Below are 21,461 nucleotides of genomic sequence, written 5' to 3' on the forward strand. Positions count from 1 at the left end.
TCCTTGTATCAGCTCCAGATACAACACTTCTCAAGCAAGAGTACACTCTGAAAGAGTCTCAAGAAGTGACACAATGGTTTACTTACTTTTCTTCTTGCTTCTGCTCTCTGGAAGCTCTCGTGCTGTATGAAAACAACTGCTGCAAGGACTCGGGGGGACAAAGCATTTTCAGTCTGCAATATATTTACTGCACGCTCCAGAGTCATCTCTCCTTCTGGATTCCTGGGTGATTTAAACATGAAAACTTAGTAAGCCAAGACTGTAAAGGAGCACTACTAGAACCAATGTTCTTCATCAGATTGTGAATATCAACCAACTAGCCTGCTTAAAAACAGCATCCTAAACAGCCTTTCCCAACCTTGGGTCCCCAGATGTTGGTCTACAACTCCCAACAGCCCCAGCCAGCATAGCCAATGGTCAGGAATGATGGGAATTGTAGTCCAGCAACATCTGGGGACCCAAAGGTTGGGAAAGCCTGACCTAAACTATGAATCCAACCTTCTCCTACAACACCCATAATTCCTGACCACTAGCCATGTTGGCTGGGGCTGATGGGAGTTGCAGTTCAGCAACTGCTGAAGAACACCAGGTTGGGGGAGGCTGGTTTAACAGATTTATCGTTGCATAAGCTTTTGCGGGGCAGATCCTGCTATGTTAAACACATAAACGTACTGCAGTTGACAGATATAAGAAAATATATGGGTTACAGGTAGCAGAGGGAGTAAACACTGGGCATAAAAGACCAGGAAATGCTTGAAGTACAGTAGGAATGTGACAGTAACACTCAGATTTATGCAATATTATGAGCCATACAAGTTACTTTAAAATGATTATTGTTGTATTTACCAGGTGTTATATTCAAAACAATAAAAATAATTTTTTTAAAAACGATTCAGCTATATGCAGATGAAACAGTCACCATCCACAATAGCAGTAACTGGAGATCACCCAATCTTTGCGGCTTTGCTATGTATACCATTGATGGCTATTCTGGGAATATCAGGGATCTGCCTGGACAGGTATGGCCTAGTCAGTCACTGTTGCCTTCCTCTCCAGCACCATGCTACCGGCCTGTCATTTGGGTCAGCAATGTAGGGATGGAATCTGCCCACAGCCACCATTCCAGCCTGTGCCCCCCATCCCTGCCACCATGGAGAAGAGGGGCCCTCCTCTCCTGCCTCCTCCTCCATGATGCATGGGCAGATGGCCACACGGCAGGTTGGCAGTGGGCTGATTCCATCCCTAGTACACACCATACATTTGAAGCACATTTCCCCCACCAAAGAATTCTGAGAACTGTAGTTTACCCTTCACAAAGCTACAATTCCCAGAACCCTTGACAAACTACAGTTCCCAAGATTCTTTGCAGGGGGGGATGTGCTTCAAATGTAAGGTGTGTATGCAGCCATAAAAGCAAAAATGCTGTAGAAATAAACAAAACAACTCCAGACATTATTGTTACACACACATCCCACTTCTTCAAGTGGTTAAGAATTTGCAGGGCTACAACCAGCTTTACCCTGGAATGGTTACCTTTGAATGAGCTTGTTGGAGAGTGGATGCATCGTTTATTTACATGTATACACAGGTTGAGCATCAGTAGAGATTCACAGTTTAATGCACCAAGACTGACTGCTTCCCCCTCAGATTTCTAAGGGGGTGCTTGGGTAGATGGGGGAGTGGTTCTGGCATACTAATGATATTTCCAGAGCTCCTGGATTCAGCTCTCTGGCTAGGGTGGCAATTTAAACATCACCCCCGCAAAAAAGAGGAAATGCATCACCAAAAAATTTCCAGAGGCACAGCCCTGTTAACGCCTTGCAGGAAAAACAAAGAAGTGTTTGTGGCACCTTAAGACTAACATATTTATAATGGTAGTAGCTTTTGCTAACTACAGTCCACTTCATTAGATTTCCATAAAAATGTGCATATGCTAATTTGTATTAGCACCTTCAAATTAACTACTATAGCTACTAGTATATAACTAGTATATAGTAGTATACAGCTACTATAGAAATAACTACTGATTTAAATAGTAAAACAATACATCTCATCACCACAGGGAAGACCAGCCAGGTGACCAGTGTGCCTGTTCAGTCTGCTGTCCAGGTACAAACTGTTGCCTGGCAACGTCAAGGCCCCTTTTCCTTTCTTATGGTTCTTAAGCTTTAAAATGAACTTGGACCAAACAGCCCTTCAAATTAAGGACTCCTTCAAAAGAGAGGACTGTCCTCTGACAGCCCTCAAACAGAGGACTGTTCATTGTAAAGGAGGATACACATGGTAATCCTGTCTCTGATCTGTGGGCTGTTCTTGTGTCTCCCAGTCTTAGGCTTTGCGGACACACCATACATTTAAAGCACATGACTTGCCCCAAAGAATTCTGGGAAGTGTAGTTAACAAGGAGCTGGAAATTGTAGCTCTGTGAGGGAAAACTAGTTCCCAGGATTTTCTGTGGCAAGCCATGTGCTTTAAATGTATGGTGTATAAGTAGGCAAAGTCTGGACCACTTGTCTTTCTGTCTGTCTCCACACAATCAATTAGCAAATTCCACAGCAGGAAGGGAGAAGGGTAAGCTATCTTACACAAAGGCTCTCTTCTTCCAGATACAGTCCATCTAGAGAGTGCTATCTCCATAACATAGGAAGAGTACTTAATCATTTTGCCAGGCTTATCAAAGTAATCTACAGCAGTCTTAATGATTCCATCAGTTTGGTGCCACTCATTCTTAAAATCAAGAACCACAGAAGGGACCCTGAAGTCATCTAGCTCAGCCCCCAGTCCCAAGGCTAGCCCAATACATTATGCTGTATGAAACAGAGTAACAAATGTCCCCCACTATCCGCGCTAGTCAAGTTATTTTTAACACATGAGGCAGAACATCTCACAAGCTCCTCCCCTTTCCCTAACAGCAAAATGCAACAATAAATTAAATAGCTAACATCTTGTGTTGTTTCATGACATGACGAATCAGCTGCCTGAAATGGCCAACTTGATCTACCTAATGGTAGGGCCAGCTGTGCTATATAGCGTCAACTTCCCATGCTTCAGACTTTTGCTGCATACTTGCCAAGAAAAGGGATTACTGGCTGGGGCTGATAGGAATTGTACTACAAAACATGTGGAGGTCACTAGATGCAGATTCACACAATACATTTACAGCACATCCAACCAGCATTTAAAGCACATGACGTCCCCCAAAGAATCCCAGGAAGTGTAGTTTCCTCCTCACAGTTAGTTCCCACCACACTTAACAAACTACAGTTCCCATGATTCTGTGGTGAGATTCATGTCCTTCAAATGTGTGTTGAATGTGCTTTAAATGCATGATGTGGATCTGCCCTAGGTTGGGGAAGGATTTGCTAATGCATTGAACTAGTGGTACAGAGAAGCTGCCATGTGGAGTGACTCCAGGAGGGAAGAGACTCCACACTTTTATTATCCCAGCTGAACATTTTTGTAGCTACACAAGAAGAAAATTCGCACACTGAACTGAATCCTAAAGGACAGAATAGGCTCTTTATCCCTTTCTCTTAGATCCTTTCAATTAACATTTATGACTATTCTAAAGTTAATCTTGAGGACTGTGATTGTCAGAACTGGGCAAACGTGCAACACAATATCAACTTTCTAATATGTTAATATGAACTGAAATAAAGTGGACTCTGCCATGACATTTCCGCTGGCCTTTACAGGGCTTCAGCTATTGTAAGTCAAGTCAGTTTTCCCATTTGCTTCCTACCTATGAATTAAAGTCTTGGAAATAATTAGATACTATGGCAATACTTCGGCCTCAAACTCAGATCTCATCTAAGCTTGCAAGTAATGCTAGTTTGAACGGCAGGGTGAAGCTATTGAAACAAAAAATTCAAAACCTCATTCAGATCATGGGGCCTCAATTCCAACCTCCTGCCAGAAATCAGAGCCCTTCTGAGAGCAATGATTAGCAAAGTACAACTTGTCTTCAGTGACAAACACTTTTTGATATATAGCTGGAAGTGTTCTTAAGAGGTTGTCCCACAAGGAAGGACTATGGTTGAGTGGCAGAGCATCTGCTTTGCATGCAGAAGGTCCCTAACTCAATCCTGGGTCTCTCCAGGAAGGGCTAAAACCCTGGTGAGAGGCTTGTGTTCCTCTGGGACTGAATCAGCCTATACTAAATCCAATTCTTGACTATTATTGTTACTGTTGTTGTCGTTATGGCCCATGGTTACCAAGGTTTCTTAGGTCCAAATGACATGCAGCTCTTCCACTCTACCACACCGGCTCTCTTCTTTTACTTACTCTTAAAAGACATCCAACACAGTGAGGGAGACTCCATGACACTGCTAGTCAGCCTCTTCCAGTTTTAAATTTCCAGAAGCGTAGTCAAGGCCAGTACAAGACATGATACTGCCTGGGGAGAGGTGAGCCACTGGTGCCCTTCTCCCACCACCGTCACACCTCCTGTCCCCCACTTCCCTTTTAATGTACTGATACGGCATCTCCCCTCCCTCTCTGCCGCATTCTCAAGAAGGGAAGGAGGTCCTTCCTCAGACTGAGGCATTCTGGGAGAAGTGGTTGGGGACTAGAGAATGCCCACTTTTCTGGAGTGGGTAGACAATCTAGTTTAAAATGATCTAAAAGTTCTAAACTTTCCTCAGAATGCCCTGCTTTGAGGAAGAACACTGCTCCCTTCCTCAGAGTGAGGCAGAGAGGATGTGGAGGTGTGCTGTCAGTAGGCAGCAGAAGATTTAATTTAAGGGGAGGTTGGGGAGCAGAGGGGTAGTGTTGGGTAAAGCAAATGAGCGGGGACCGGTGGGCACTAATTCGCCACCTCTAGCTCCTGAGGCAAATTGCCTCATTTTGCCTAGTGGGTAGCCTAGCCCTGAGGGCAGTCATGTGAGCCTGTTCCAGGAAAAAAACAAGGAGACTTGTGGCAGCTTAAAGACTAACAAATTTTTATCATGGTGCAACAAGCTTTTGTGGAGTAGAGTCCATGCATCAGATGACGTGACCTCTAGTCCATGAAAGCTTATGCCATAATAAAAATTTGTTGTTAAGGTGCCACAAGACTCTTTGTTGTTCCAGTTTGGAATGTCCACTCTAGTGTCCATTACAGTAATACCTCGCATTAACGTACTCAATGGGACCAGAGCAAGTACGTAAAGCGAAAATGTCCTTAAAGTGAAGCACTACCTTTTAAAACTTTTTTTACCTCTCCTTCATGCGGAGCCTCAAAGCCCCACGCTAAAGCCTCTGCTGCTGCGCTGCCGTGCCTCTCAGCTGATCGCGATCGCACCTCCCAGCTGATTTGCGGTGGCGTGATTGCGTCTATTTCCACCCCCACGTGCTAAAGGCTCTGCTGCTGCACTGCCGTGCCTCCCAGCTGATCGTGATCACGCCTCCCAGCTGATTTGCGGTGGCGCGATCGCGTCTATTTTCACCCCTGCAAGCTAAAGCCTCTGCTGCTGCGCTGCCGCGCCTCCCAGCTAATTGCGATCGCGCCTCCCAGCTGATTTGCGGTGGCGCGATCGCATCTATTTCCACCCCTGCACGCTAAAGCCTCTGCTGCTGCGCTGCGTTTCTCGAGAAATACAGGCACATGGAGCATGTACGTTATAGCGAAGTGACGTTAAGCGGGGTATGCCTGTATTTATTATTGTGTCCATAGCAGAAAAGAGAAATTGAGCTTGAATGATCAGGGGCTGTCACAACCACTAAAAAGAAATCTTAAGTCAATTAAAGTAAGAGCTTTAATTGATTAAGTATCCATAAACAACAATTCTAAAGAGAATAGCACTAGGTTAGCCTTCCCCAGCATGTTGCCTTCCAAATGTTGTGGACTTCAAAACCCAACAACCCTACCTAGCATGGCCAATTATCAGGGATGATGGGATGTGTAGTCCCACAACATCTAGATGGGATTAAACTGGGGAGGGCTGAGTTTGGGCCTTCTTTTTAGAGGATGTGCATGCAAGTCACACCACATCAGGCACCATCTTAGAAGTGTTAGAGAAGGCAACTAACTCCTAATGCTGCCTGACACCCAAATTTTTGCAAGTGCAGATTAAGTAGTATTAAAATCAATTAAATTTTAATTGATCATTTATAAGTAATCTGGCAGTAGGATTTTTTAAAACGGTGATAAAAATATGTTTAAACATATTTTCCTAGGGTTGTCAAGAAGGGATGTGTAAACAAAAAGAACAGAATAGTAGAGTTGGAAGGGGCCTATAAAGCCATCAAGTCCAACCCTCTGCTCAACTGAAAATGTTTTGAGCTTAATCCATTTTCTGCTATATGCCTCAAATGGTGACAAACTCAAGATGTCAACTGTTTATATTTGCACTACTAAGCCAGCCTGGAATCTGCTCTGCTTCATCAAACATCACAGTCACCTGGGGAATTTCAGCTGTTATGTTCAATACAGTTGTTATCCTAACCAAAACCAGCTCACTATACAGGACGTGTACTGATCTGGCATCATGAATAACCTGCTTCTGTCTTCCTGACACTGTATACCTTAACAGCTACAAAATTAATTCCTGAGTATGCAAAATCATGTTAGGACTCAATGGACTAGAATAAGAATTCCAGAAATGAACAAAGCAATATATTGTTACGAAAACTATTGAATGGTTACATAACTATGGAAACAGAAATTATTTGCTGCCTTCAGAAGATACTTTAGCAACACAATATATTAACAACACAATCCTAGGCATGTCTACTCAGAAGTAAGCCCTGTTTAGTTCAATGGGAGGCAAAAATGTACTGGATTGCAGCCTTTAAAAAAATATTATTCATTTATTAACTACCTTCGAACCAAGCGTCTCAAAGCAAAGTGCAATAAAAACAATAAAAACACACACAGACATCCACCCACAAAGATATATAAACATATTAAAAAGTAAAATAGACACCCATGTCAGAGACCCATTCATCCAGCTGTGAATATTATATAAGCTATATGTAAGTTCCATGTCAACACGTAAAGGTTAAAATACAATAAGCTCCATGAGTGTCTATTTGTAGGGCATGCACAGAGACAAGATGAGCCAGATACCTGTGTTCACTAAACAGAGCTTCCACATACAGAGGCAGTAATAGCTTAATACCACTTTTATACCAAGGAATCACACCAAACGTTGGTTCAAAATAGTGGTAACTGATAGTGGTAATTGGGTTTGGTGTTTGGGGCTCAAACCCCACCTCATCCTCATAGTTGACTTTGTATTCTTGCCTCTAAGAAGCTCACAAGCAGGGAGTGAGAGCAACACCACTCCCCTGTTCTTTGTCTCCGGGATCTGGTACTGCATGCACATAGTCTCTCTCGCCAAACTGTGCTGAAGGTTTGTTGGGAAGGACCAAAACTCAGTGGTAGAGCATCTGCTTTGCATGCAGAAGGTCCACGGTTCAGTTCCTGGCATCTCCAGGTAAGGCTGGAAGAGACCTCTGTCTGAAATCCTGGTGAGCTGCTGCCAGTCAGCGTAGACAGCACTGAGCTAGATGGACCAATAGTTTGACTTGAAATAAGGCAGCTTCCTATGTTCCTAGGAAGCAGGAACAAGGACTATAGTCAGCATCTGGCCCTCCTCCTATACACTTTCATTATATGTGAAAAGTGGGTGAATTTCGTAAAATAATTATATATTGTATAAATATAATTTGTGTTTGTATTTGTCCCCCCATCTCTCTCTCTCAATTTTCTCTCTCTCTCTCTCACTCATTCACACTCACCCACCCACCCACCCATCCACATGATTTGCTGACTTTGCAGAGACAGGTGGAGCACATAGAGGTTCTTTCAGAAGTTATACTGAATGAAGACAGGAACAAGGAGAATGGGGACTCACTTTTCCTATGCATGTTTGTTGTAAAATGTGAAGAGGGCTAAGGTTTGGTGATGGCTGCTACCATAGGGTCAAACTACATAAGATGCTAAACAGGTCATGTAGAAGTACATTACGGACTGAAAAAATAGGTGTGCAGAGGAGAAGCGATTTTCATTGGGATCACAGTGATTAAAGACAGGAGATTTAACCAAGCCAGGAACCTGATGAAAATCCCCTCTGTGCTACTATAAGCCTTAGGAAAAAAGCTCTCATTTGCAACAATGGGAGCTTTTTCTCAAGGCTACTATTGTGTGTGGAAGAGGGGATTTTCTTTGGGATTGTGACTGGGGAAGGAAGGATTGCACCTCCGCATGTGCTGTGATCTTGATGAAATATTGACATGCACACCCAAATGCTAATAATTAAAATTTAAAAATTCCTGATGTGCTTCTTTAGATGGCTTTTCAAAAAGTATTAGACAAATTCATGGGACTTTTCCAAGAAATGGTGGGATATAAAATGTAATTAAAATAAATATTTTATCATAAGCAACCTGGCCTGAGGCTATGCTTCATTACTGCAAGGTACATATAATAATCCAAAGCATATTGAACTGAATGATAGAAGAAAGTCACCAGATGCCTTCAGAGTGAGAGTCTGTAGCTGGCAGAAGGCTGGCCTTCCCTGGGTGTGAGACAGGAAGGGGAGTAGATGTGCCCTGTGTGAAAAATTTTGAATGGATATGACTATTCCCAATTCTCGCAGAGGCCTACTGGGATAATTGGCTCAGGCAGGTTTTGTTGGTGGGCTCTTGTTGGGTCCATATCAGGTGTTAAGGAGGAGTCTTAGTATGGAAGAACATTTATTTATTTAGTTTAATTTATATACTGCCCTAAGCCCGAAGGCTCTCTGGGTGTACAAAACATGGGTGATGCCACCCTAATTTCAGTGATCACGGGCAGAGGGAAATATAGCCATGGGGATGTGGTGAATTACCATAGAAGAGGAGGGCAAGGTTATCTGCGCCTTGTTCCTTGCTGCCACTCCTCTCATGGATGGGTTCCTTGTTGCTCATCGGCTGTGCCCACTGGCTTGTGTGTGTTGTTTAACGCCAGATCGGTACACAATAAGACCACACTCATCCATTATTTGATTGTGGATGAAGGTGCCGATTTGGTGTGCATTACTGAGACCTGGGTGGGTGAGCTTGGAGGAGTTGATCTGACCCAGCTTTGCCCATCTGGATACTCGGTGCAACACCAGCACAGACTGCAGGGACCGGAGGGGGGGGAGGAGTTGTTGTGGTATACAGAACTTCCATCTATGTCACCAGGAAACCACTCTGTCTTGGAGCTGGCTGTGAGGGCCTACACCTGATAGGCCGAGGAGACAGTAGAGTAGGGCTGCTGCTGGTGTACCTGCTGCCTGCTGCCCGTCAGCTTCTCTGACTGAACTGGTGGAGGCCATCTCGGCTGTGGTGTTGGAGGAGCTCAGAATGATAGTGCTGGGTGATTTCAATGTCCATGCTGAGGCTGCCTCTAGTGTTCCGGCTCGGGACTTCATGGCCTCCACGATGACCATGGGGCTGTCTCAAGTTGTCACTGGCCCGACACATAAGGCAGGGCACACCCTCGACTTGGTTTTTGCTCCAGATTGAGGAAGGGGTGGTCTGGAGATGGGGGTCGTGGATGTCACCCCATTGTCATGGTCAGATCACTTCCTGGTGAAGTTTAGACTTATGGCTCTGATCCTTTCCTGCAGGGGTGGTGGGCAGATTAAGATGGTCTGCCCCCAGAGAACAATGGAATCCACAGGATTCCTGAATGCCCTGGGGGAGTTCCCAGTAGATAGAGCAGGGGACCCTGCTGAAGCCCTTGTCACGCTGTGGAACAGCGAGGCACATTAGGCACTTGACACTGTTGCCCCCGAGCGCCCTCTCTGGCATTGTGGAGCCTGGTTTACACCTTGGTACACCAGTGAGCTAAGAGCAATGAAACAGGCTGGACAACAGCTAGAGCGCAAATGGCAAAGAATGTGCTGTGAGGCTGATCGGGCATGAGTAAAACATCATAACCGTGCCTAGCGTGGGGCAGTGAGGGTGGCAAAGAACGCCCACTTCTCTGCCTCCATCGCATCCTCAAGTAGCCATCCAGTGGAGCTTTTCCATATTGTCAGGGGTCTGTTGACATCAACTCCAGGAAATGGAGTTTTAGACTCTTCGGAGGCCCACTGTGAATTGTCTGTAAGGCACTTTGAGCATAAAATTGCTTGCCTCCGTAGCAGTCTTGATGCCCCATCGACTTCTACTGGAGTCCCCAGTGAGGTGTCCAGTGCAATGTCTGCTGCAATTTCTTGGGAACGGTTTCAGCTGATGCGGTCTGATGACGTAGACAAGGTGCTTGTGATGATGCGGCCAGCAACGTGTCCTCTCGACCCTATTAAAGCTAGCTGAGGGCCTTGAAAGAGGCGGTGATCTGACCACTCCTGAAAAAGCCCACCCTGGACCCCTTGGTATGTGACAACTACCAACCGGTCGCAAATACCCCCTTCTTAGGGGAGGTGATTGAGAGGGTTGTGGTGCAGTAATTGCAAGTACTCTTGGATGACACATTATCTTGACCCATTCCAGTCTGGGTTCAGGCCTGGTTATGGGACTGAATCGGCCTTGGTCATCCTAATGGATGACCTTTATCAGGAGAAGGACAGGAGGAGTGGGACCCTGTTATTCTTACTTGATCTCTCAGAGGCTTTTGATACCATTTCCATGGTATCCTTCTGGGCCTACTTGGTGAGATGGGTATCAGAGGCACTGTTTTACAGTGGTTCCGATCGTATCTCCAAGGTTGTTCACAGAGAATAGCATTGGGTAACTGTCTTTCGGCCCCCTGGCAGTTGTGCTGTGGGGTGCCACAGGGTACCATCTTGTGTCCCATGCTGTTTAACATCTATATGAAGCCCTTGGGAGTGGTCATCAGGAGATCTGGGGTGAGATGTCAGTAGTATGCTGACGATACCCAGCTCTATTTCTCTGTAACATCTGAATCGGGGAGGCCGTGCAAGCCCTGGACTGCTGCCTGGACTTGGTGGTGGGCTGGATGAGGGCCAATAACCTGAGTCTGAATCCTAGCAAGACAGAGGCGCTGTGGGTTGGTGGTTCCTGAGTTTGGATAATTGGTCAGTTGCCTGCTTTGGATGGGGTCTGAAAGAGCAGGTCCGTAGTCTGGGGGTATTCCTGGTTCCATCTTTGTTGCTAGAAGCCCAGGTGACCTCAGTGGCTAGGAGTGCCTTTTACCAGCTTTGGCTGGTAAGACAGCTGCAGCTGTTTCTGGACCAGGATAGCCTGACCACTGTTTTCCACGCACTGGTAACCTCCAGGCTAGATTACTGTAATGCTGTCTATGTGGGGCTGCCCTTGAGGTTGGTCCAGAAGCTTCAACTGGTGCAAAATGTGGCAGTGAGACTGCTCACTGGGGCAGGGTATCACCAACATGTCACCCTGTTGCTGAAAGAATTGGACTGGCTGCCCATTTGCTACCGGGCCAAGTTCAAGGTTCTTGTTTTCCTGTACAAAGCCCTATACAGCTTGGGACCAGGATACCTGAAAGACCCTCTTATCCCCTATATACCCAGTCGATCACTGCGCTTTGCAGGTGAGGGCCTCCTGCAGATACCATCTTATTGGGAGGTCTGTTCTGCACAACATAGGAAACAGACCTTTAGTGTGGCGGCACCTCCCCTTTGCAATTCCCTCCCCTTAAATATTAGACAGGCGCAATCTCTTGTTACCTTTTCGGCACCTATTGAAGACCTTCCTCCTTCAACAAGTCTTTTAAGTTGAGACCTATCCCAGTCTGCATCTGTGTGGGAACTGCTTTTTAATATGTTCTTAAATCTTCTTTTTAAAATGTTTTTAATCTTAGATGATGTGTTGAAAGCTTTTTTAAAGAAAAGATATTAATGTGTTTTAAAGTTTGTTTTTATGATGTTTTTAAGTTTTTAATGCTTTCATTTGCCGCCCTGGGCTCCTGCCGCGAGGAAAGGCGGGATATAAATCAAACAATAAATAAATCAAATAAATAAATATTCTTATGCACAGATATAGTAAGGGTGAGCAATTAAAACTTACCCTACTTGAGAACTACTGGCGGTTATCCGTTCTTGCTGCAAGAGACCACCTCCTGCCGCAGCTGCCATAGCTGCTGTCATTGCCATCCTCTTCCCAGCTGCCTCAGTGGTTGCGCTGGTGATTGAAGCTGGTTGAGAGGCCTCCCTTGTGCTCTGTGATCTGAAAGTACTCTGATTCCAACTGGACCTCAAAGACTGCCTGTGCTGAAGCCCAATCTGGGAAGCAATGGGAGTTCTGACTTGTCCCATGGCAGAACCAGAAGCCAGGTAACACTCTTTCTCCAAAAGGTTGTTCATGCTCCGACTGTTCCCAATTCGCTGATAGATTGGTCCTCTTGGGCTGTTTGGGACGCTGTCAACCAAAGTGTCATTAACAGGCGCAATGTGGAACTGCCTTTGCATGGTGTATCCCCTACTTGGAGTGTTGTGGCTTGTGTAGCCAAGGATCTCGGAGCGGGCATATCTCGGAGGCATGATACTGGATCTCTTGCTTTCGCCGTGCCTTAAGGTTAGCCCCCTGTTGTAAAGGAAATCGTTTTGGAAGTATGCCAGCTTGTCAGGACTGCCATTGGGGGAAACCTCTAATCTCTTCAAGGGCTGCCTTTGAGACTTCTCTTCCATTGTCCTGTATGAGTTGTATGGAAGGATTCTAGGGCCCCAGCCATTTTCATAACCACCTTGGGAGCCTACCTGTTAAACACAAAAAAACAGGGAGAACTTATGTCAACAGGAAGAACATCATGATAACGCAGTAATGTGGGATGGAATGTTTTCCAGGGGAAAATTCCTCAAATACTGTATATTTTTCCATGTAACAATGCCAGTTTTAGAAATTTATTGGTTTATAAAAGTAATCACCAACAAAATGAAAGGATACAATCCAAGCTGCATTGAGCAACTGGAATGGATACAATACTAGCCAAATCTAAAACAGCTGTAATGTGATTAACCCAAGGAAGTACATAAATTTATCTGCACAGCTCTCCAGGCATTCGAAAATTAGGAGGCTAACATATTTCACTGTCTTCTTTATAGGAATATGTACAGGAAGTGTTTGCTAATAAGTGATCATGTATCAAAACATGTTCAAAGTATTAAATGTAACGTAACAGGCTGCAGGCCCCAATCCAAGGACGCTGGAGGCGGGGCCTCTCTCCTGATGAGGACCAGAGGGAGAATACAGACTCCTTTCCCACCCTCAGCATGGGCTCATGCAGAGTTTCCTTCCTCCCATGCAAGCTAATGGAACAGCTTCAGCTTCTTTAGTTTGCATCAGGGGAGATGGGGGAAATCCTGCAGGGAATTTTTCTGAGTCCCTTCAGATTACCCAAGATTTTCCCGATGGGCGGAAGGGGAGCGCTTGCTCATTTCTGGCCAGCTTCAGAGAGCTCAGTTACATCTAGCATTCCTTCATTCTGGATGTGCCATGAGAAGAAGGCAAAAGAGATTGTGCAATCCAAATAATGGCTGTCAAATGTCATGTGTAACTTGGTCCTTAGATCTTCTTTACATATACATGAGACCTGCTGGGATCATGTTAAAGGCCCATCTAGTCCAACATCCTGTTTTCGCAGTGGCCAATCAGATGGCTATGTGGAACCTGCAAGCAGGATCTGAATGCAACAGCACTCTCCCTGATTGTGATTCCCAGAAACTGGTATTCAGAGGCTTACTGCCTCTTACAGTGAAGGCAGAACATAGTCATTGTGGCTAGTAGCCACTGATAGCCTTATCCTCCAAAAATTTGTCTAATCCCCGTTTAAAGCCATCCAAGTTGATGGCCATCAGTGCCTCTTATGGGACCAATGCTATGGTTTAACAATGCACTGCGTGAAGAAGTACTTCCTTTTATCTGAATTTTCCAATGATCAGTTACATTGGAAGGTCCTGCGTTCTAGTTTTATGGGAGAAGGAGAAAACGTTCTCCCTATTCACTTTTGCCATGCCATGCATGATTTTATACCCCTAGGTCATGTCCCCCCCTTTACTTGTCTTTCCCCCCTAAAGTAAAACCCCTCAAATGTTGTAACCTTTCCTCATAGAGGAGTTCTTTCAGCCCAGTGATCATCTTGGTTCCCCTGTTCTGCATCTTTTCAGTTCTACAATATCATTTTCAAGGTACGGCAACCAGAACTGTACACAGTGCATTCCAAGTGTGGTCACGCCATACATTCATAGGTACAACATTGTTTCCATGTTGGGTCTGGATATGGGTAAAGCCTTCCACCTACACGTTATGCCTTCCTTGTTTGTTTACATATCATCCTCAAGTACTACACCTTTCAGGGGCTGGGCATCATTAGTCTGTTATGTAAACATGCAAGGAAGGCAGACGACATGGACAGAAGGGCCCAAACCAAAATAAGGCCAATTGCAGTCAGATCAGTAGAAGTACATATAAAGGAGTTTTAATGGGTGTCCAATTATAGAAATCTCTTCTCTTGGAGATGCCCTGAAGTCCGAGAGTAAGCACAGAACATTGCAAGATATTTGTGTATGAGAGAGTTTACCACTGGTCAGGTTTGAACACTGCCTTGGGTTTTGATATGTATAAATTCTATTCCACCTTACATCAAAAGCCAAGATGAGTTACAACATAATTTAATAATGTCCAATAACAGAAATACAAAACACAGCAACATGTATAAACTAGAACAGTATGCAAATAAATAAAAATAGCAGTAACAGCATAAAAATAAACTTTCTTGACAGCCAACTGAAACAAAGTGTCTTGAATTTCCCCTCCCTGCAAATTAAGAAAAGACAGATAGATACAGACCTCGCTAAGGAATAAGCATCATCATCTTAGGATCACTGCAGGAAAAGCTCTGCTCCAATGGATTTTACCTACTTTAATGGGAGGGTTCTCAGTGAGCCTCTTCAGAAACTGTTCTGAACAGGCAGAGATGATCATACAGGCATCTTAATTATGGGCGTTTATATTTTAATATTTCTGTAACTGGCTTTTATACTTTGCAAATGTTCCTCTTTCAACAAGTCTTCTAAAATCTTTATCCTAGTTGGTATCTGTTTTGGGTCTGAATTGATTTTATCTAGGTGCTGTTGCTGTAAACTGTTGAAAAATATTTTAACTTGCTTTTTTAGGTATGTTCTTCTTTTGTAATTTGCTTCGGGATGCCTCATGGGACACAATTCAAAAATGAAATGAAATAAATAAATATAGGGAGAGAGATGCTGTCCTTGGTAAATAAGGTTTAGATTAAAGGTCTAGAGACCAATACACTGAATTGGATCTGGAAGCTCCAAAGGAGTGTGAGTAAAACAATACTGGTTGAACATGTTTGTACCTCTTCAAGGCAGGCAGCTCCTTGGACTGTGTTCAAGGGCAGCCCTGTGAGCAGCACCAGTAAAGCTGGTTTGTATATCTGTGTATATTAGCTACAGGGTTTTCCTAGGTATCTGAGGACCTTAAACAGGAGTTAGAGCTTATATTATGCCTGCACACTGAATCCTACTCCAACACTGTTCGTGGGAGACAACGGAAGATTGGGAGATTTGGAGCTGGTGCTCAATGGGGTACAATTGCCCCTGAGAGACCAGGTCCGCAGCCTGGGGGTCATTCTTGACTCCCAACTGTCCATGGAAGCTCAGGTCTCGGCTGTCAGCCGGACAGTGCTGTATCAACTCCATCTGATACGGAGGCTGTGCCCCTACCTTCCCAATCATCCGCTCCCATCGGTGGTACACGCCCTGGTCTCCTCTCGCCTAGACTACTTTAATGCACTCTACGTGAGGCTACCCTTGAAAACGGTCTGGAAGTTGCAACTGGTACAGAATGCGGCGGCGCGCCTGATTAAAGGCAGCCGACGATGAGATCATATCACTCCAGTGCTAAAAGAGTTGCACTGGTTACAGTTGCTTACCGGGCCCAATTCAAGGTGTTGGTTTTGACCTTTAAATCCCTACACGGTTTCAGCCCAGTCTATCTGAAGGAGCACCTCCAGCATCATTAGCGACGCCGCCCAACAAGATCAGCCTCAAAAGACCTTCTCTCCATCCCACCAGTTAAAACATCCAGACTGGTGAGGACTAGGGAGAGGGCTTTTTCAATTGTGGTCCCCACCCTGTGGAACTCCCTCCCAAATGATCTCCGCCATGCCCCTTCTATGATGAGTTTCTGCCAAGCCTTGAAGACCTGGCTCTTTAGGCAGGCTTTTGGGGTGGGCTAGGTTTTACTATTATTGCTTCAGATTTTCAATGTTTAATGTATTTGCACGTTTTATTTTGTACGTTGCCCAGAGTGGCTGGACAACCAGCCAGATGGGCGACTAATAAATTTAATAATAAATAATAAATAAACAAACACTACCACTGGGACTTGTGTCATATTACCTTTGCCTCTTTTATCTCTATTCAGTCAGGAAACATAAAAAGAGCAATGCTGGATCAGACCAAAGGCCTACCTAGAGCAGAATTCTTTTCTCATTGTGGTCAGAGATGCTTTAAGGAAACGCACCAGCAGGACATGGACGCAACCGCATTCTCCCACTCATGATCCCCAGCAGCTGATATTCAGATGCACACTGCCTCTAATACTGAACGCCATAGAGTCATGATGACTGGCAGTCACTGACAGCTTTATTCTTCATGAATTTGTCTTTATCTAACCCACTTTTAAAGCCATCCATGTTGGTGGCCATCACCATATCTTGTGGGAGCAGATAGTATCATTTACCTATGCATACAGTATGAGGAAGTATGTCCTGGGATCTATGTATTTATTACATTTATAGCCAGTCCTTCCCCCAAGAAGCTTGGGAAAGCTCCGTTTTGCTGTTACACCAACCCTTTGAAGTAGGTTAGGCCAAGAGATACTGCCTGGCCCAAGGCTATAGACATTCATCACTCTCTGTATTGCCAGCTCCTGGGACAAGTGTCCCATCTGTCTGCTAGATGGCTGGGTCGTTATCAGTCAAGAGGGTCCTTCACATGAAGTTGGGCTACCCACTTTTATGAGCAGCTCTGCAGTTTCCAAAGCATTTCCATTGCCTTAACAACATTTAAAAAAATTGCTATGGTATTTCCTCATAGGCTTGTATTACTTTCCCATTCTACCTCCTTTGCAGAGTTATTATTATTGCTGTAAACTAACATGAAAACTATGTGAAACAGTTTTTAACTCTGTTGTCTGAGAACACACAGAACTCTGCTAGGCAGGTGCAAAGTAGGCTATTGATAATGGATAAAGAGACAAGGCAAAGCAAGTAATTAAATAAATTCAGACACTGTAATTAAAAACTGGGGATGTACTTAAGTTAAGCCACATAAGATGCCTTCAGTCTACAGGATTCACAATGTGTCTGACAAATATAAACAAAGGCTCATGTACGATCAAAAGCACTCGAGTCTGAAAAAAGGATTAGATTCCTTCCTGGAACCTAATGTTGTATGCAAGAACAGTTAGTTCTCTTAAAACATTTCTGTTTCTTCCCTGAATTGGGTTGCTCAGCTAAATGAGCCATTCCTTCACCAGCCTCAAAAACATTGTCATTACAAAACAATATTCTTTTACATCCATCTATGATCACAATATCAATAAAATTAAATGGAGCCCATTTATCTCACATTAGAAGTAGGTGATGAAGTCAGTTTTCCTCCATTAATCTTATCTTTAAGAGATTACTTTTGTTTATGGGATTATAACTACCTTTAAGATATGGGTGGCCTTAAAGCATGAGATGAAAACTCAGCAGGCATTCTTAAGAGTGTAAAATGGATCCAATGTCAATCAAGCCATTATCTACTGCAACAAATCAAGCAAAACTTATAGATCCTTATAATGTGTGTGTATTCCTTTAGTATTCCTCACCTGATAAGACTGATAGTATGAAGTTCCAAGAGGAGGTCTTGAAGCAAAGTCCGTTTCAACTGTATCTAGTTTATACACATATTCTGGAACGCTGCTGGTACGATGCAGACTTCCTGTACAAATGCATGAAAAAATAAGTTCACAGCAAATCACATACATGAATAGTGACCTCAGGTGCTGAGTTAGGACTGCTATACAGCCAAAATAGATCTAACTGAAAATTGAGAGAGGTATCAGCATGCTCAGAACCCTAACCATTTGCAGAAATAGTTTTTTTCCCCCCCATGGGTGAGAGCAACTGAGTATCTTGAATGAAAGCATGGTTGGCTGGAATACTACAAAGGGCACTTTGCACTGCAACATTTTGTTGCAAGTGCCACTTGTTGATAGTTATTGGTGCAATAGTAATGTGGAAGCCATTGATTTACAGGAGCACTCTGGGACACCTTTGTGATGGGAACAATGGATGATGAAGAAAAACTTTCCAGATGTACCATGTGGCTATAATGCTGCTTCAAAAGCAGGCAACCATTAATTCATGATTTTGTGGTGAAAAAGGTCAGAAAACGAAAGCTTTAAAGTAAATTGGTATATTTATAAAATGTTTGCAGGTTGCTAGTCCATTAGAATTTTTGTTTAACCCATTCCGGTCAAATACCTTTAAAACGCCCGACCAAAAAGTTACAAAATATCCAACTTTGTAGAACTTTTATTCATGCTGGATGTTTTGTTAAATAAAAATTGGGGGGAGGGAAGGGGGGGTCTCTCATGGCAAGGCAGAAAAGCCCCAGTGTGGGCTATGGTGTGATTTCAGAAACATAGTCTTAGAACTAAAATATTTTTTTTCATGTCTCATGAGATAACAGGTGATATCTAACCAAGTCATACTCAGAGCAGATCCACTGAAATTAATGGACTAACAACGGGTAACGTTGGATGTCATCTGGTATGTGTGGGATAGGATCATGATGTGCATGTGGGAGGGGCCCATGGTACATGTTTGTACTTGACCCCCTCCCCCCAACATGATGCTTGGGCCCTGTCAATATTATCTGTTCCGAATAATAACAGCTCTCTAGGGTTTCAGGCAGAAGTCTTTTCCATCATCTTCTACCCAACTCTTTTAAACTAGAGATATCAGCAATATGAAACATGTGAACATCATGTACTCTGTCACTGGTCTATGTGAATATCATCTTTCCCACAAGGAACTCAGAACATCATTTTATCCTTATAATAACTGTGCAAGTTGGTGAGGTTCAACAGGACTACCTAGTACACTTAACAGCTAGACATTCATCTGAAATTAGGTCTCTCTGCTCCAGTCTGGCACTCCATTTGCTATACCACATTTCAATGTTATTTGCAGAGGTTACAGCTTTGCTGGATACCAGAATGGTGACACATACATTGCCAAAAAAGAGGAACCGTATTTCCCAAAAACAGAAAATTGATGCAAATTTTGAAATAACTATCATTTAAATAGAAATACAGGACATCTCACCATAGTGGGTAAGGCTGTGGAACACAGGAAGCTCTCTTTTACTGAGTCAGACCATTGGTCCTGCTAGTTTAGTACCGTCTACACTGGCTAGTAGCAACTCCTCAGGGTTTCATGCAGGAGTCTCCCCCAGCCCCACCCAGAGATGATGGGGACTGAATATGAGACCTTCTGCTGGGTAACCTATATTCCTGCTCAGCCTGCTGTCTAGGTGCTAACAGTTGACAGGCAACTTTAAGGCCCTTGTCTGATCTCCCTTTTGAGGAGATCAGACAAGTTCTTATCTTTAAGTTAGACTTAGGCCTTCAAACAGAGGACCGTCATGTGTAAATTAAGACACACGACCACCCTACTGTGTACTCTTGTTTTGTGTTACCCCAGCAGTGGGAAGTTTAGGCTAGTTTTCAAAGAGCCAGTTTCCAGAACCACCACTAACAAAAGACAGGACAGAGTCCCTTTAGTACTGTGTCTCCTAAACGTTAAGACAGGTGAAGCACACTTTTTTCTGAATTAAAACTGGAGACAGAGCTCATTTTAGAAAAAGAGCAAAGTTACGCCAATACATGTGAGACATTTTGCATTGTGAAAACCAGGGCCAATAAGTTCACTGTTATTTTACATAATAGTAAAGAAAATTGCATTATAAGATCTTGAGAACACAAGGCAATTGCGAATTCGGTTTCTCTCAATTAACATGACATATCAATTTGGTTGTTTTATGGTATGGTCTGAAGGCACATGAGCTGATCTCCTTGCTGAAGCTAAGCAAGGCTAGATCTGGTTTTGTGCTTTGGATGGGTGACTCATGTATGGCACCTTGGGTCCCATGACGGACAAAAGGTGGGACATAAACATAACAAGGTGAATATATAAATGTTATATTAGGGAGGTCAGTAATAATGAAAACAGCAATACTGAGAAAAGCTCGCTGCAGGTAGATGCTAGAGGTATCTGTAGGATCTCCACTTAGAAGTGTCTGTAACAGTTTGCAAGATACACTTGCCACAGGTGTTCTTAAATCGAGGAAATTGTTCATGCAAGAGGACAACTGCATACCTCCATTGTGCTGATGCAACGTGGCTCTCTTTGCATCAATAAATTGCCATGCTGCTGATTGTTCCTTTACTTCCATGGTTGCTCTCCCTGCTTTCCCATGGCTTTAATCATTTAGTTATAAACTAGAGCAAGCCATATTGTCCTAATCCCTAATCCCCAATCCAGTGAGGCACCCACATAACTTTAAAGGCCGCTAGCAAAATTCTGCAGATTTAGAGCAGACATATGGCACACAGCATGCTGGGTGGAACTGGGGGTTAATGAAACTCTCCTTCCATACCTGGAAGGTTAAGGAATTCTAGAGAAAAGGGGAGAGGCAGAAAGCCCAGCTTATCTCTTCCAGGTTCCTGGAAGGTCAAGTTGTTTGATCTGTTGTTTTATCTCCTTGGTTACAATCGGATTTCTATCCTATTTTGAAAAACATTCTCCCAGGCTGTGTGTATGTCTCAACATACGGTCCCCAGCAACATAGGATCCCTTGTTGATTAAAATGGATTATTTTACCAATGCAACTATGGTTGCAGAACCATTCTGAGGCCACACAAACACTTGGAGCGATTGCCCTTGATGGCAACAGATACAGAGAAGCGGTGAAAGAGGTTACTTGATCAAAACCTTAAGAGATCTCACCAAGGACACCATGGGATTTCCCTCAATGGAAGTTTTCAAAGAAAAAGCTATGTATGCAACTTTCAGTGGAATAGTCTTCCTTGGCCCTCCCCAACCTGGTGCTCTTCAGAAGTTTGTACTACAACTCCCCCACGTTGGCTGGGTCTGATGGGAGTTGTCGCCCAAGACATCTGGATGGCACCAGGCTGGTCTCTCCAGTCCTATGGGCCATAGTGGCCCCCAATACAATGCATGCTGAATACACAACCACTAGTTACCACCAGCAAGCAGACGAGGAGGGGCCATGGATAGACTGGCTATAACTGATGAGGAGGGCCTGGTCCATGTATGGTCACATGTACTTGCACAGACAATTGATGTAACTGGTCCCCTGTGCAGGCAAAGAACGGTAACACTTCTAGTGTACAAACTGGGCTCCCACTCCTCCTTAGCATGTCAATCCTAGTTGGCAACTTGTGGTACACTCTGTATGCGCATTGAGACTCAGTGCGCGTAGATTTGA

The 21,461-nt window shown here is 44.0% G+C and overlaps 1 protein-coding gene across 1 annotated transcript in view; it reads right to left on the bottom strand.

Moving 5' to 3' along the window:
* PKP2 (plakophilin 2) overlaps positions 1 to 21,461 on the bottom strand; it is an 88,925-nt gene that overhangs the window by 56,596 nt on the left and 10,868 nt on the right. Inside the window, exons 2-4 of the mRNA XM_061638745.1 lie at positions 17,773 to 17,885; positions 11,944 to 12,632; positions 87 to 222 (exon numbers count right to left, since the gene is read on the bottom strand). Of these exons, the coding sequence (XP_061494729.1) occupies positions 87 to 222; positions 11,944 to 12,632; positions 17,773 to 17,885 (938 nt within the window). The remainder of the gene's footprint in view (positions 1 to 86; positions 223 to 11,943; positions 12,633 to 17,772; positions 17,886 to 21,461) is intronic.

This window comes from Rhineura floridana, chromosome 8, assembly GCF_030035675.1.
Source record: "Rhineura floridana isolate rRhiFlo1 chromosome 8, rRhiFlo1.hap2, whole genome shotgun sequence".
Classification (NCBI taxonomy): Eukaryota; Metazoa; Chordata; class Lepidosauria; order Squamata; family Rhineuridae; genus Rhineura; species Rhineura floridana.